Raw genomic sequence first — 16,190 nt, forward strand, 5'->3', positions numbered from 1 at the left:
GCCACGGTATCCAGGGTAATGTCAGCATACCACCAAGAAGGATGAAAAACCTCCAATAGTATTAACTGTGGACGCAAGAGGAAGCTGTCTGAAAGCGATGTTCGGGTGCTAACCTGGATTGTATACAAAAAACATAAAACCATGGCTGCCCAAATCACGGCAGAATTAAATGTGCACCTTAAATCTCCTGTTTCCACCAGAACTGTCCGTCGGGAGCTTCACAGTGTCAATATACACGGCCGGGCTGCCATAGCCAAACCTTTGGTCACTCATGCCAATGCCAAACGTCAGTTTCAATGATGCAAGCAGCACAAATTTGGGCTGTGGACAATGTGAAACATGTATTGTTCTCTGATGAATCCACCTTTACTGTTTTCCCCACATCCGGGAGAGTTACGGTGTGGAGAAGCCCCAAAGAAGCGTACCACCCAGACTGTTGCATGGCCAGAGTGAAGCATGGGAGTGGATGAGTGATGGTTTGGGCTGCCATATCATGGCATTTCCTTGGCCCATTACTTGTGCTAGATGGGTGCGTCACTGCCAAGGACTTCCGAACCATTCTGGAGGACCATGTGCATCCAATGGTTCAAACATTGTATCCTGAAGGCGGTGCTGTGTATCAGGATGACAATGCACCAATACACACAACAAGACTGGTGAAAGATTTGTTTGATGAACATGAAGTTGAACATCTCCCATGGCCTGCACAGTCACCAGATCTAAATATCATTGAGCCACTTTGGGGTGTTTTGGAGGAGCGAATCAGGAAACGTTTTCCTCCACCACTATCACGTAGTGACCTGGCCACTATCCTGCAAGAAGAATGGCTTAAAATCCATCTGACCACTGTGAAGGACTTTCATTCCCAAGACGAACTGACACTGTATTGCCGGCAGAAGGAGGTCCTACACCATACTAATGAATTATTGTGGTCTAAAACAGATAGATAGATAGATAGATAGGTACTGGTCAAATTAGAATATCATGAAAAAGTTTATTTATTTCCATTCAAAAAGTATATTAAAAAAAGTATATTAAAATTAAAAATGTTATACTCATTCATTACACACAGACTGATATATTTCAAGTGTTTATTTCTTTTAATTTGATGATTATAACTGACAACAAATGAAAACCCAAAATTTGGTATCTCAGAAAATTAGAATATTACTTAAGACCAATACAAAAAAAGTATTTTTAGTAATGCTGGCCAACTGAAAAAGATGAGCATGAAAAGTATGAGCATGTAGAGCACTCAATACTTCCTCTCTTCTTTCAGACTCTGGGACCTTTGTTTCCAAAGGAAATGCAAAATTTACTTTCATCAGCGAACATAACTTTGGACCACTCAGCAGCAGTCCAGTCCTTTGAGGAAGCAAGGCGCTTCTGATACTGTCTCTTGTTCCAGAGTGGCTTGACACAAGGAATGCAACAGCTGAAGCCCATGTCTTGCATATGTCTGTGTGTGGTGGTTCTTGAAGCACTGACTGCAGCTGCAGTCCAGTCTTTGTGAATCTCCCCCACATTCATATATATATATATATATATATATATATATATATATATATATATATATGGGAGAGATAGAGACAGAAAACGAGGAATGATTCTGTGCAGTATTGTTTACCAGACTGTCCACTTGAGGGCACTGTTGGTCCATGCCGTTTTTCTCCCAGTATTATTCAGAATTTCCAATTTTAATTAAACATTAATAGAGTGTGGTATCAGTCTGATTGTCACCTGAAGATTTGTCGATTGATGTATGTTTCTGCTTGAAGTTATCAGTGGGAAAGATTTTTAATATTGATATCTCTGAAAAGCTAGTTTACAAAGGAAAGTTGAGAGAGAGGTCATTTCACCACAGCCATCTGCTAATCTCTTCAAGATTGGGCAGGACATGTTAGTGATTGACAGCCTTGGGAGATTATCCTGGTTTTCACCATGTGACATTTTTACAAGTTAATGTTAGGGTATGGTTGATCATATTTTTGATAAGATTTAACCTGTTGTTTTTATTGTCCCTAGGGTATCTTATGGAGAATTGTGAAAGAGCTGTTTGACAGTTTCTGGTTACCAGTTTATTTGGATTAAGGTCATAAACCGCAAAACAGAGATATTTAATGTGAGGACAGCCCTTCTCATGTGCATCATAGGGTTAAACTGGACCTTTAATCACAAGTGGGTGTTTATAGAGAGTCACAATGATTGCTGCAGAGTTTGGGAAGAGGAAATTTATGACTTCCATGTGCCTATTTTTATGACTTTTGACCTCCAAGACTGATTATCCTGGTGGTATGTATGTGTGTGGTTAGTTGCAGTCATTAAAGTCCAGTCTCCCAAGCTTAGGACGATGGAATTCCTCTGAGATAAGGAATCTGGAGGACAGTGGGAGAGTTTTAACTTAATTTGGACTGCTTTAGAGTGATCTTTTGCAGCTGGTGGAGCATGTGAGGTACGTCAGCTTCTGCATGACTTGTAGCTTTCCTGGTACAACTGGCTCTGCTTAACCCCATTTGCAGGATGGTTACAGGGAGGTTTTTCCTACATGCTTCTGCGGGGTTCAGTCGTAACACTGCCCTCTGGGTATGTAGGTGACAGTTGGTGATTAGCAGTCCCGGCTGGTCCTTCAATATGATTCCAGAGTCAGGACCTGGTTCAATAACTTCAGGAAGTATGGCGGTTCATAAGGAGTCGATAATCAGGAGAATGAGCAGATAGGCCATCCTAATAGAAAAAATGCTCATGATTAGATTCAGATAATTACGGTGAGTCACTTTTAGAAAGATTACAAATATACCCCCCCCCCCCTTGCTAAATATGTTAGGACAAACACTCTACGATAATTAATTTTGAAGGACTAGTATCTTAGACCCTGAGTGTCCTCAGTCTTTCTAGAAGCTTGTGACCTGTTGAAGAGTGAGAGGAGGAGGGGAGGACAGATAGGAGAAATAGAGTTAAGAGTGGAAGGATGATGTTCGTTATTAATCAACACTTATTTTTGCTTTTGGTCTGGCATGTGTACATGGGTCAGAAACATGTAAAAGCATTTTAGAAATAGATGGGTCATGAGCCTGAAGATTAACTAAGTTAACTAAGTATCTGAAAAAAGCAGGGTTTACTGGAGATGACCCCCTTAGCATTATCAGATGTCACTATCAAGACCACATAATTGCAGTGTTGAGTGTGTTTGGATAAAGGGAGCAATCCATTGTCAGAGGTGTGCCTTCATGGGCCACTTGTTTGGCTAAGCTATCTGACTGGTCATTGTGTTTTTTGTAATATCCTGGGATTTGAGAGTGGCTCCTTACTTTCTTCCAGTAGATATGTAGGTGGTGTTTGTTTGGTATGCAGCTCTTTGTGTTTGACTGGCTATTTGTTTGATGTGGTGTAATTGTTGGTTTTCCACTATTTCAAGTGGCATGTGAAGCGTTGGCGTGCATAGTTGGAGTCTGTGCAGATTACCAATGTTTTTATGCTTTTCTGAACCGCACATGGTATTGTGATGATAACTTCTGCTATTTCAGCATATTGGGAGAGCTCCCAAGTTGAGCATTAGGGGTTTGTAAGGCCACCCGTTTATTCCGACAGTGCCCACTCCCCCACTACATATGTAGTGATCAGGTCTTTGCATGTGTTAGGGTCGAAATAGTGGTGGTTAGCCACGGTAGGTAGAAGGGTCCTAGAAATTTGTGGCATTTGGGCAGGGATATCTCCTTCGTATCGCCTGCAGGGGGCAAGTCCTGTGCCTAGAGGGCTCTTCAAGTTTTGTGTGTATTCTCGATGCTTGTGTAGCCCTAGGCTGTTCAGGAATGTGATTGGCTGATGGTGAGTTTCACCTATCATTTTCTGACCACCTAGGTAGTTTGAAATGTTTGACTGTCCACAGTGTTGCTAGCAGTGCCTTTTCACAGTCAACATATTTGTGTTCAGGGGTCAGCATACTTTGCAAGCATAAGCTATGACACACTTGTCTTGGTCATGTTACACACCTGAGCTTAGACAGTGGTCAGAGAATCCCACTTCAATGTAGAATTCATAGGCATGGGGCCATGCAGAGCTTTGATTTTAGTGCTTGCATGTCTGAGTAGGTTTCAATGAACTGATGGGAGTAATTGCATACACCTAAGAAACTGCAGATTTCCTTAACATTAGTTAGTGCTGCAAATTCTATTACCTCTTGCACTCGACTCACTTGTGGTTCCACACCATCAGTGCTTACAAGTAGGCAGAAAAAATCCACCTTTGTTCTGCACCACTGACATTTGGAGAGTGATGTTTTCATGCCTGCTGTCATGAGCTGTCAAGAACATGATCAGTCTCTTCTATGTGTGCCTGCAGGGAGCTGTTATACATGAGGATGTCATTCACATATATCAGGGCATGCCTTATTCAACAAACTGTTGAATTCTGCTGGCAATTTGTCGTACACAATATGGCACTGAGTAAATGTGTACTATCAGTTATGCGAAGGTGAAAGCTAGCTTGTGTTGGTCTTCTGCTTGCATCAGGATAGCATAACATCTGATGCAGTGTCCAGCAGGGCCTCGAGCATTAATTTTCGTTCCACAGTGATGAACAAGTAGAACTTTTGTGCAACCCCATTTTCAGTTAAATACATAAACTGTTGGGCGGGTATCACCTTCAATGACTGAAGATTCATCTAGTGCTTGGCCCTCTCTGGCATCTAACCGAACAACCAAGACAGCACTGGAAGGTTGTGTTGAAGGTTGGCTCTGAGTCAGGTTGAACCGACGTGATGGATAGAACATCAGCTTTTTTCTTTTTCTCTTTACAAACTATTGCTAGCATTGGTTGAACTTCCTCTAATTCTTCAGAGTTAAATTCCTTGCCCTTAGACTTGTCTTCTGCATTATTTTTGTTATCTTGATTATATTTCTCCTTCTTTTCTTTAGTAGAATCAGAAGGCTGGTTTCAAGCTGATCGCTTATATCTCTTATGTGGATATGAGGGTTTTCTGTGGCCTGGACATCAGATTTCTCGAGGGAAATAGTCACGACCGTACCTGGGCTTGGCCCGAGGGTTCCAGAAAACCTTGCCTCGATTTCTGTCCTACCCGTGAGGAGGGTAGCGATTGTGGTGTTGAGGGTGGAAAAGGTTCCGGGCAGATCTTGGTGGATCAACTTGAGTAGCTCCCTTCTACTCTAGAGGTAGAGAATTAGTATTGACATATAGGACTAGGGACATTTCAGACTGTTTATTTGGATTTTGCTGGGACTTTAGGAAACCTCTAAGAGCTAGGTCACGCAACTGTCTGCTAGACAGGGTGCAGGGACAAGCCGAGACTCCCAGCTGGGGACTAGTGTTGGGATGGAGATTTTGGATAAATAATGATTTAAAATTTAAATTTTCCACCATTCCAGAGTCATCAAAATATAATACTGTTGAGGGGATTTGTGACGTTGTTGTTCAAGGCAGCAGCCAGTCCTGTCTGTGATAATAAGACTCTGTTATTAAATTTTGTTATTAAAAGTTACAATTCCCCACTAGAATGTGGGTGTGCCTTGTTGATCCATTTCAGAATTGGTGTCTGAAGTCTTGAAAATTTCTATCTTATCCATTTACTAATCTCAGGTGTGATTCCTTATTCTGGCTTAGACATACGTTTCACATGCTTTAATAATTTCTTTAGTAAAAATGCTCTACTGGGCAATAAGAGAAAACAAAACAAACAAAAACAATAAGTTCCATCGGATGCTGATGGAGTTATTTTCTTAAAAGTTTTACATATATGAAGCTCAGTATGACTAAGATAAGTTTATGTTTCAGAACTGTTAAGAGCATTCTCTTTACAGTTCTGAGGTGGGTCCTTCCTGTTCAAGCAAGAGAGATTATCAGAGCATGTGTGTTGAGCTTAGAATTTAGAGCTTGTTCTTCCTTTTTTTTCGAGTCCTTGAGCTTCTGCCATTCAGAGCGTTTTAGCGAGTTAGGGGTAGATATTTTTAGGAGAGAGAGACGGAATACAAGGAAGGGTTCTGTGAAGTATTGTTTTCCAAGTGTCCACTTGGAGGCACTATTAGTCCATGCTGTTTTCCACTCATGCTGTTTTATTTGTGAATATTCGATTTGATTAAACATTGAATTAAAGAATCCTTACCCTAGACTGTGGTATCAGTTTGATTGTCACATAAAGTCCTGTCAATTGATGTATGTGTTTGCTTGAGGTTATAAGTTGGAAAAAAGAAGATCTTTGATATTCAAATCTGAAAAACTCTTTTTAGTTTACAAAGAAGGGTTGAGAGAGGTCATTTAACCACAGCCATCTGCTAATCTCTCCAAGATTGGGCATGATGTGTTAGGGTGATGGACGGCCTTGGGAGAGTATGCTGGTTTACACCATGTGACATTATTTACGAGTTAATGTTAGGGTATGGTTGACCATGAGTGTGTGAGGATATTGGATCACATGATTAAATCAGGGTGATAAGATTTTATCTATTTTTTTTGTCCTAAGGTTTTCTAACAGGGAAGAGTGAAAAAGCTGTTTGACAGTTTTTATGGTCCTAACACATAGTGTAGGACCATATTGTTTTTGTCTATTTTTTTCTTCTTATCATTATTACCTCTTTATTTGGATTAAACCCCAAAACTAATATAGTTCATGTGAGGACAGCCCTTGTCATGCACAATATAGGGTTATCCTGGGCCATGTATCACAAGTGGGTGTTTATAGAGAGTCACAATGATTGCTTCAGAATTTTTCTGAAGAGGAATTTTATGACTTACAGGTGCCTGTTTTTTATGACTTTTGGTCTCCAAAACTGATGACCGTGTGTGTGTGTGTGTGTGTGTGTGTGTGTGTGTGTTGGTTGCAGTCATTAAAGTCCATTCTCCCAAGCTTAGGACGATGGAATTCCGATGTGTTAGGGAATTTGGGACAGAGGGAGTTTTTCAACTTGCCCTCAATACAGGGGTTTCAGTAATCCATAATCCTGAATGCAATCAGCATATTTAGTCCTTCTTCCACTGCACTGCTCTACAGTTCATAATTGAAAAACCCTTATCTCAGTGGTGGCAATTTTAGTGTCAATTAACAAACTCTGCTAAATATTTCAACGTTAAAAGATTTGTGAAAGCTTGCATGACTGTGGGCCTCAAGATTATTTGCACAGACACAAAATATTGTTCCCTCAACCAGCAATCCAACTGTTTACAGAGATTTTATAACTTTAATGAGTGGATAAAGAAATGCATCATACCCAACCTGTTTGACATCAACAACATACTGGTCAACCTGGATTTGATTCCATTCAGCAACAAGAACTTTAGTGAAATCAAGTATTATTTGAAATTGTTTTCAAATCAAAATGATAAATACAAATCATACAAAATTTATTCAGTCATGAACCTTCACTCTTTGGTGAAAAGTATCAATGTTACTGGTTCTGCTAAATGTCTTTCTAAATGTCTTTAAGGCTGTTGACATTAAACAGTTGAATTTTTTCTTTGCTGTGTAATGTTTGTGACAGTAAAATATTTGTAGTGTCAAATGATACTGTGTGCCACATTTACAGAATCTTGGTATACATTTGATTTTTCTTTTATCTGCAACAGGGATCTTATAGTAAAAATTGAAGAATGCAGCCATCCCATTGTAATGAAGGGTCTGTGTGCTGAATGTGGCAAAGATTTAACACAGTAAGTTAATATTAATTAAAAGTTTACATTTAATTCTAGTTGTATTTATTTATAATCAATACATTAAATCAGTTGAACAGAGTGCTTTATTAATTTTTTAAAATATACTGTCACTAATTCCTGCATCATTCCTGAAACCTTATTTTCTGTATACATGTAAGGTTACAGAACAAAAATGGAAAGCAGCAGGCACCCATCTCTACAGCAACTGTTTCTATGGTGCATAGTGTTCCAGAGTTGATGGTCAGCTCAGAGGTAAGGGCTACAATTGCATCTTTTAATAAAGGCTAAAATTAACACTCCTAATGTGATATCATTCGAGCTGGCCCCACTAGCTATTCATCCATTGGGTAGGTATTCGGTTTATAATTTTGAAATTTAGATATTCATTTTTTTGGTTAGATATGGTAATAAAGGCAACCCTCCACGCCACACATATTCAGCCTTGTCAGCATTAGAGTCTTGAATGAAGCCTAAAACAGCCCAACACACTAAAGCAACAATAAAGCATGGCAAAGCTACAGTTCATTTTGTTCCACAAATTAGAACACCTCCATGAAGCTCTGGTTTATTCATGTATAATCTTGCCACTCCACTCATATTCAGGCTCCAGCAGTAAAAGCAGTGCTCTCCTAACTCCACCAGTAAACACAGTGCTCTCCCCACTCCACCTACATTCAGGCTCCAGCAGTAAACACAATGCTTTTCCCACTCCAGCTATATTCAGGCTCATCAACATAAGTTTTTGTGCAAATGAAGCCTAAAACCCAGTCATATAAAACAGCCTAACATGCTAAAACAACAGCACAGACTGGTTAAATTGTTTATACCCTGTACCTTTAGTTAGCGAGCTAGTTCACAGATTAGAGAGCGTAGCGAGCAAAGCCATGGCACAGCCTGGAGAGAGGGATATTAAAGCAGGTGTCAGAAGCTGATTTTGTTAATTACAACAATATACACCACTCGAACCTTTGAGTATTCTGTAATCAAAGAAGTGTTTACTTACAGTGGTCCTTGAAACTTTGTAAATGCTTTATAAAGTTCTATATATATCTACATAAATTAGACCATAGATTTTTGACCATAGAATTTGACATACATACAAACAATCAGTAAGTTAAAAATATTAGAAGGCAGGCAGTTAGATGAGGTTAAATTGTGTGGTCTACTGGTTTTAGTTTTATCATTGATATCACTATTTATTAACGGTTTTATTGTCTGAAGTTCAATGTGGATTTTTACTTCATATGAAATTGGAAATTTTGCTAAGTAGAAAAATCTAGAAAAAATATTTTAAAAATAATTAGTAGTCTATAATATTATTTAGCAAAGGCCAATTTAAATATTCCTAATGTAGTTAGCTACAATTTACTGCTTAGCAAGGCATGAGTTTGAGATGGACACTCATAATGACTTACATTTAGTGAATACATTTAAGTTGCATTTAAATCACATACTACACAAACACACACACACACACACACACACAGACAATAGATTTCAGCAGAGATGCTCACAAGTAATTTTTTGGAAGGCCAAGTTAAATATCAAGTCTCTCATCCTGAGTCCAAGTAAAGCCTCAACTCCCTTATGGTTGAAAAGCATGAATGACATCTGTTCTGGCCCATAATGTTTTTTTATAAGTTTAACAATAGAAGTGCAAAAAGCATGATTTTTTTTTTCAAAAGGTAAAGATTACCCACACCCCTTGTGTGAAGCAATTAGTGGCTATTGTTTTGTTTAGTAGGAGCACTAAGTAGTGGGGATGAGGTGGGGAGTGACAAGCTCAGGTGGTGCGGGCCCATTCTATATTTTACTCTGTGTAATGTGCTGCAGCCGAAGCATTGGTAAATGCGGTGTGGGCTGATTCTTTGTTATACTCGGCACAGAGCACTGGCACAGTTGGCACAGGCCAATTCTGTGTTTTACTTGGCAGCTGCATGCCAGCTAAAACAGCCCCAAACGCTAAAACATAGTCACATAGACAACATGGCAAACAGACTTTCTAAACATTCATCTGAAGCTGGTCTTTTGTCATTAATTAGAAAAAAGAAATGCCCCCCCTCCTCCAAAATATGCTATATATTTTATGGCTGAGGCATTTTCTACATATGTTTTTTTATTTATTGATTGACTGCAGCTGAGTTAAATATGCTAAAGGCTATTTTTCCAGGACTCAATTCTATTAGTTATTAGTTTACTAATAAGAATTATTAATTATTAGTTTTATTTATTATTAATACTTATTTATAATTATTAGTATTATTTATTTTATTAATTATTTTTACAGTGTTTCTATTTTTCTTTATTTAAAATAATAATAAATTAATAAACTATAGCTTATAAGAAATTAGTCTAGTCCTAGTCCTGATTAATCTTTTTCTTTCTTTATTTATATACTCTCTTCATCTCTTCCTTCAGACTCTGGGACCTTGATTTCCAAATGAAATGCAACATTTCTTTGATCTAAAAACAAGACTTTGGACGACTGAGTAATAGTCCAGTCATTTTTCTCACTGGCCGAGGTACCAAGCAGTGTACACAAGATGCCAGAAGCAGACCCATATTGTACAACATGCCAAACTCAGTTTTTGATAAAACATTTAATGTTAGACTGTATTGATTTTGGCCATGAGAGGTAACAGATCCTAATGGTAAAGCCCATAACAGAATTATTCAACAACACGAAAGCTTCAGCACTCCTAAATTTCCTGTCAGTAACAAAACTTAAGTAACACATATGATGACCTTAAATAGATAGCAGCCTCAACGTACCTGAAGTAAAACTGTGTTAGTAAATTAATAACATCTTACTACATTTCTTGCCTCTAATGTGGCACTATGGGTATATACACAACGGGTACCGAACCTAACCTTGGCCCAGGTAAGATGCTTCTCTAGGTCATGATTGGCTTGACACTAGGAATTTGACAGTTTTTGAAGCACTGACTTCAGCAGCAGTCCACTCCTTGTATATCTCCCCCAAATTTTTGAATGGCCTTTTCTTGAAAGTCCTTTCAAGGCTGTGGTTATCCCTGTTGCCTGTGAACCTTTTTCTACCACACTTTTCCTTTCCACTCAAATTTCAATTAATATGCTTGAATACAGCAGGAGGGTGTTGATGACTGTCTTCTGGGTGTTGGTCAAGTCAGCAGTCTTCCCCATGATTGGTGTAGCCTACTGAACCAGACTTAAGGACAATTTTAAAGGCTTAGGAAACAATTGCACATGTTGATTATTCGAATTTTCTGGAATAATGACTTGTTTGAGGAACCCAAGACTGTTTGAGGTGCCAAAGACTGTTTAAGAAATAGCCATAAGGAAGTCTGATGCCGGAGAGATGCTTGCAGAGAGCTGGAGAGCTCTAGAGAGAGCCAGAGCTCTCCCTTAATAGACTACCCTAGTTGAGAAGCATTGCCCGCTGGAAGGAGGAGAGAGAATTTCTTCCTACATTTTCTTTCGGTTCTTCTCCTGTTCTATTCTGAGAGTGTGAGTTAGAGTGCGAGCTCTAGAGAGTTCTCCCTTGTTCTAGAGTCATTTCGCGCCACTGGGTTTTTAACCACAATTTAGAAAACCCGCCTTGAATACCTGATTGGTCCTCATGGATTGAGGACTGGAGCAACTCTTGCTCCTGATTGGCTGTTTCCTGTACCTTGGCAGTTACATCACATAAAATTTATGACACTTGACAAGACAAAGGCGATCTCTGTTGAATCAATATCCCAGAATTCTGAATCATACTTTTGTGATATAAGAGATTATATGTTAACACAAAGTAATATCATTCAGACAAAACCATGTTTTAAATCATTCTTAGCAAAATAACTACTACTAATGTGGCTACCTTGGGTCCTACATAAGTTCATATAAAAAGGTGATTTTAAACACATGTAAATTAATTCCACCCATTTTGATTGTCCAAACTTGTATGTTTACCTGGAATGTGTGTTTCTTTTGGTTTTAACAATCTTTCAAATGTGTAAATAGTGTCAGTTTTATGACTCTCTGACACAGACCTTCAGGCACCACTGCTTGCTGGAAGACTTATCTGAAATTCCCATCTGCTTGTGTGATGAGAAGAGAGACTGAGAGTGGACAAGGTTTTTCTGCATATTAAGATAACTTTTGGCATAGTAAATCCCAAAAAGTATAATTTATTTTATTAAAAATTAATAACCTATTAATCTCCACTACAGACTTTTGGGTTTTCATTGGCTGTAAGACATAATCAACATTAAAAGAAATAAATGCTTGAAATAGATCACTCTCTTTGTAATGAATCTATATAATATACGAGTTCTGAAACATATACAAGTTTTGAAACATACACATATAACTATATCTAAAGTGGTGTGAAAAAGCGTTTGCCCCCTTCATGATTTCTTATTTTTTGCATGTTTGTCACTCTTAAATGTTTCCAACCATCAAACAAAGTTAAGTACTTTTCAAAGACAACACAAGTAAACACAAAGTGCAGTTTTTAAATGAAGGTTTTTATTATTAAGGGAGGAAAAATAATCCAACCCCCACCCCTTTACCATAGTGAGAGCCATTATCAACAAATGGCAAAAACGTAGAACAGTGGTGAACCTTCACAGGAGTGGCCCGCCAATCGAAATTACACCAAGGGCACAGCGACGACTCATCCAAGAGGTCACAAAAGACCACACAACAACATTCAAAGGACTGCAGGCCTCGCTTGCCTCAGTTAAGGTTAGCATTCATGACTCCACCATAAGAAAGAGACTGGGCAAAAATGGCCTGCATGGCAGAGCGCCAAGACGAAAACCACTGCTGAGCAAAAAGAACATTAAGGCTCATCTCAATTTTGTCAGAAAATATCTTGATGATCCCCAAGACTTTTGGGGAAAATACTGGAATGACAAGACAAAAGTTGAACTTTTGGAAGGTATATGTCCCATTACATCTGGTGTAAAAGTAATACTGCATTTCAGGAAAAGAACATCATACAGTAAAATATGGTGGTGGTAGTCTCATGGTCTGGGACTAGTTTCTGCTTCAGGACCTGTAAGACTTGCTGTAATAAATGGAACCATGAATTCTGAGTACTAAAAAATCCTGAAGGAGAATGTCTGGCCATTTTTTCATGACCTCAAACTGAAATGAACTTGGGTCCTGCAGCAGGACAATAATCCAAAACACACCAGCAAGTCCACCTCTGAATGGCTTAAGATAAACAAAGTGAAGCCTTTGGAGTGGCCTAGTCAAAGTCCTGACCTGAATTCTATTGAGATGCTGTGGCATGGCCTTAAAAAGGTGGTTCATGCTCGAAAACCCTCCACTGTGGCTGAATTACAGCAATTCTTCAAAGATGAGTGGGCCAAAATACTTCCACAGCGCTGTGAAAGACTCAATTGCAAGTTACCGCAAATGGTGGCCCAACCAGTTATTAGGTTTAGGGTGCCCAAGCATGCCATGTATAACGTTTTTTTAGTGTTTGAAGAGAAAAAAAAGCTTTGTCTCATCTGCCATGTGCTCCCACTCCGAGTTGGATTCGCTGAGCTTTGTATTAATCAAGAAGGACAATGTGTCTGTGCATGTGAACTCTCATACAGTGACTGAGTTGGCCTTGGTTTAGTTTGGGTATGCCACTGGTGAGTTAAGGCTGCTACAGTTTAATTTGTTTACATGTTTATTGGCCTAGAATAAGCAAATTTACTCTTTTTGTTTTCCCCTACTGTTTCTGCATAGAAACTGTTAGATTGCCCCCTCACAGCACTTGTCAATATATATACACAAAGCATATGTTTGTACTTCATGTGTTCAGCATTCAAGGCTACACACAGAGTCTAAGGTTGCTTACACATTAGACAGTGCAAGGATGTAGCAGTAGATGTATATGCATGCAGCACTTTTCCATCTAGAAAAGAGTTTGTATAGCTCAAAATCCAGCGGGAAATGAGGCATATTACTGGAAGGAAATATGGACAGCCGAACAAGACAAAACCTGACAAACCACAAGACAAACCACAATACACAGAAACACTGTGCCAGGATGCTGCATACCAACGTGAAACTGTATTTTCTGCCAATATGTCATCATACAGAACTGGGAATGAGTACACTGCCTCAATTAGCCTTTCTTCCATGTCTGTGCCTGCCCATTCTCGTTTCTTATTGGTTGACCTGCCACCATGTCAGAGTCTGTTAAACTTTAAAATAGTTTGAACTTTTTTGCTTGAAGGAGTGTCATTAACTGCATTCATGTAAGTTTTTAGTCCTTCAGTGCCAACAGAGAATTCTAACTGAAATGCATTTAAAGGCTGAAATTTTCAAAACCTGAGGACATGATCCCTCCCTCTTGCAGCTAATTAGTGTACTAACAGCTTCTCTTTCTCATGCAAATTAGGCAAAGCAAAGAAGGACATGAATTCTCAGAGATAGAGAGAGGGAGAAATAGCTATAGGTGTCCTTTTTATTACAATTTGTTAGTTTTCTTTGTAATTTTGGTTATTGATTATAATTTCTCTGCCCTACATTGGTGCAAATTTTTTGTTTCTTCTTGCACCACATGTTTACACTTTTACACATACATATCAGAGATGGACAGAAATATATAGATGTAGTTATTGTTTTTTTTTTGTATTTTATTGTATGCATTTTGTTACACTTCCTGCTCTGTTTCTGTGTTTTCATGATTTCTTTTTTTGCAATGTGCTAAGGAGTATTTGGCTCTGTTTTTGTTTTGTTCCCATCTCCTTCCTTATATTTGCACTAGCCCTGTCTTATCCCACCTCTGTCCCTGCCCTCTTGTTATCTTTCCCAGGTTCTTGTCTGTGTTCCTGCATATATACAAGGCTAGGTTTCAGTTTTCCTTTGTCTGATGTTGTTTGTTTGTGTCTTGCATCACATTGGTTTGTGGTTGTTTTCTGGTTTGTTTCTGTTCAGTATGTTGACTCACAGAACTGTGCCCAGGGTGGTCTCTCAGACTATGGCACAGACTTATACCAGTCCTGGGAACTGTGTTTGTACTTGTGCCTTTATCTGTCCCTGTTTTGGTCCCTGTACCTGTTTCCACCTTTTTCTCTGTCCCTGTTCCTGTCACAGTGTTTGTTTCTGTCCCATGTCCTGGTCCCTGTTACCCTACCTAGTCCTGTCCCTTCTCAATTCCAGTCATCTGTCTTATTCCTATTCCAGTCCAATATATATATATTTATGAGGTTAGCATGATTAAGCTGCATTGTAATTATGAAGGGTTTTGTAGTGTTTGGGCGCTGTTTGTATTTTAGTCAGCATGCGAGACAAAAGCAAAAAACAGTGTAAATATTGTGATAAAAACAAACAAAAAAAATCTTCTAACAAATCAATAAATTTTAGCTTCTGATCAGTCCTGATAACATAGTATTTAGCGTATTTAGCTTAACTTGAAGATGCAGTGAATCAATAAATAAAATAACTAATATGGAGAAAATGTTTCAGCCATATTGTAAATATTGTAAAAAAAAAAAAAAAAGAAGAAAACTAACAAATAACAAAATACAAAAATAACAGCTTTGGATGAGAGTAAGTTTTTTTTTTTATATGACATGTGTCTTTCGCGCTTTTAGTGTTAAGGAATGTTTTTATGATACCCTGTCGGCGTCTAGTGCTGGGAGGAACAAATTTTCAGCTCAAGGGCCACACTAGGCTTTAAAAATGACAGGCAGGCTGAGAGTTGGGTGTTTTATTAATTTCATTATGTATTTATTTTATTTAATCATTTAATTATGTGAACAGGTGGATAAAACAGCCTAATGTGGCCCGCGGGCTGTAGTATACCCACCACTGCTCTAGTGTGTAGGCACATTTAAGGAAGCCAAGCTGACGTCTGGCTTTGCTGCAGCCTGTGCACATTGGAAAGTGAACTTCATAGGCAGTTTTAAAATCTTTTTGAAACCATCCTGAGCTTTTTAAGGCTGACCATTTTCCTAACAAAAGATACTGCAGAGATACTGAAAAACAGCTGCTTGCAGTCTGGTCGACACACTCCTAATTTTCCAGCACTGTCAGTAAATGATCAGATCTGATATTCTGAAATCCGTGCTCCATGTCAATTTTACATTCTGATTATTTCCAGTAATAAAATCAAATTCTGATCTGATTCAGAAGTCTAAATGTTGCAAGATGATCTAACATACATAATCTGTTTCCATTGAAGTGTGTGAGTAAAGTTAACAACGTTGCTCAATCACATGCACTTACAAAAAAGACATTTTAATAGCTAAGATAATTGAAGATTGACATCTTGATTTTCTTCTTCTCAAAGAGACATGGCTAAATGATAGTGCTGTAGTGCTAAAGGGAGAATCTCCTCCAAATGTATTTTTTTTTATATATTCCTGGAGTATACAGAAATATTTCTAGTGTATACAGAAATCTACAGAATAAATACAGAAGCATACTTTTTCCAGACATCCATAGAAAGCTCTTTTGTCTTGCCCATGTTGGAGAGGTTAGAGTCTGACTGATTTTACATTTATATATACACTTTGCAGATATGGTTTCAAGAAATGTAACTGAATTTGATTGTTTTA

At 38.5% G+C, this 16,190-nt stretch overlaps 1 protein-coding gene across 4 annotated transcripts in view; it reads left to right on the forward strand.

Annotated features, from left to right (window-relative positions):
• The window catches only part of ctdp1 (CTD (carboxy-terminal domain, RNA polymerase II, polypeptide A) phosphatase, subunit 1), a 243,775-nt gene that overhangs the window by 65,307 nt on the left and 162,278 nt on the right, over positions 1 to 16,190 (forward strand). For all 4 annotated transcript variants that reach the window (XM_066674468.1, XM_066674472.1, XM_066674473.1 and 1 more), the window contains exons 2-3: positions 7,573 to 7,656; positions 7,818 to 7,911. In XM_066674468.1, coding sequence (XP_066530565.1) covers positions 7,573 to 7,656; positions 7,818 to 7,911 — 178 coding nt within the window. The remainder of the gene's footprint in view (positions 1 to 7,572; positions 7,657 to 7,817; positions 7,912 to 16,190) is intronic.

The sequence above is a fragment of the Hoplias malabaricus genome, chromosome 6 (assembly GCF_029633855.1).
Source record: "Hoplias malabaricus isolate fHopMal1 chromosome 6, fHopMal1.hap1, whole genome shotgun sequence".
Lineage (NCBI taxonomy): Eukaryota > Metazoa > Chordata > Actinopteri > Characiformes > Erythrinidae > Hoplias > Hoplias malabaricus.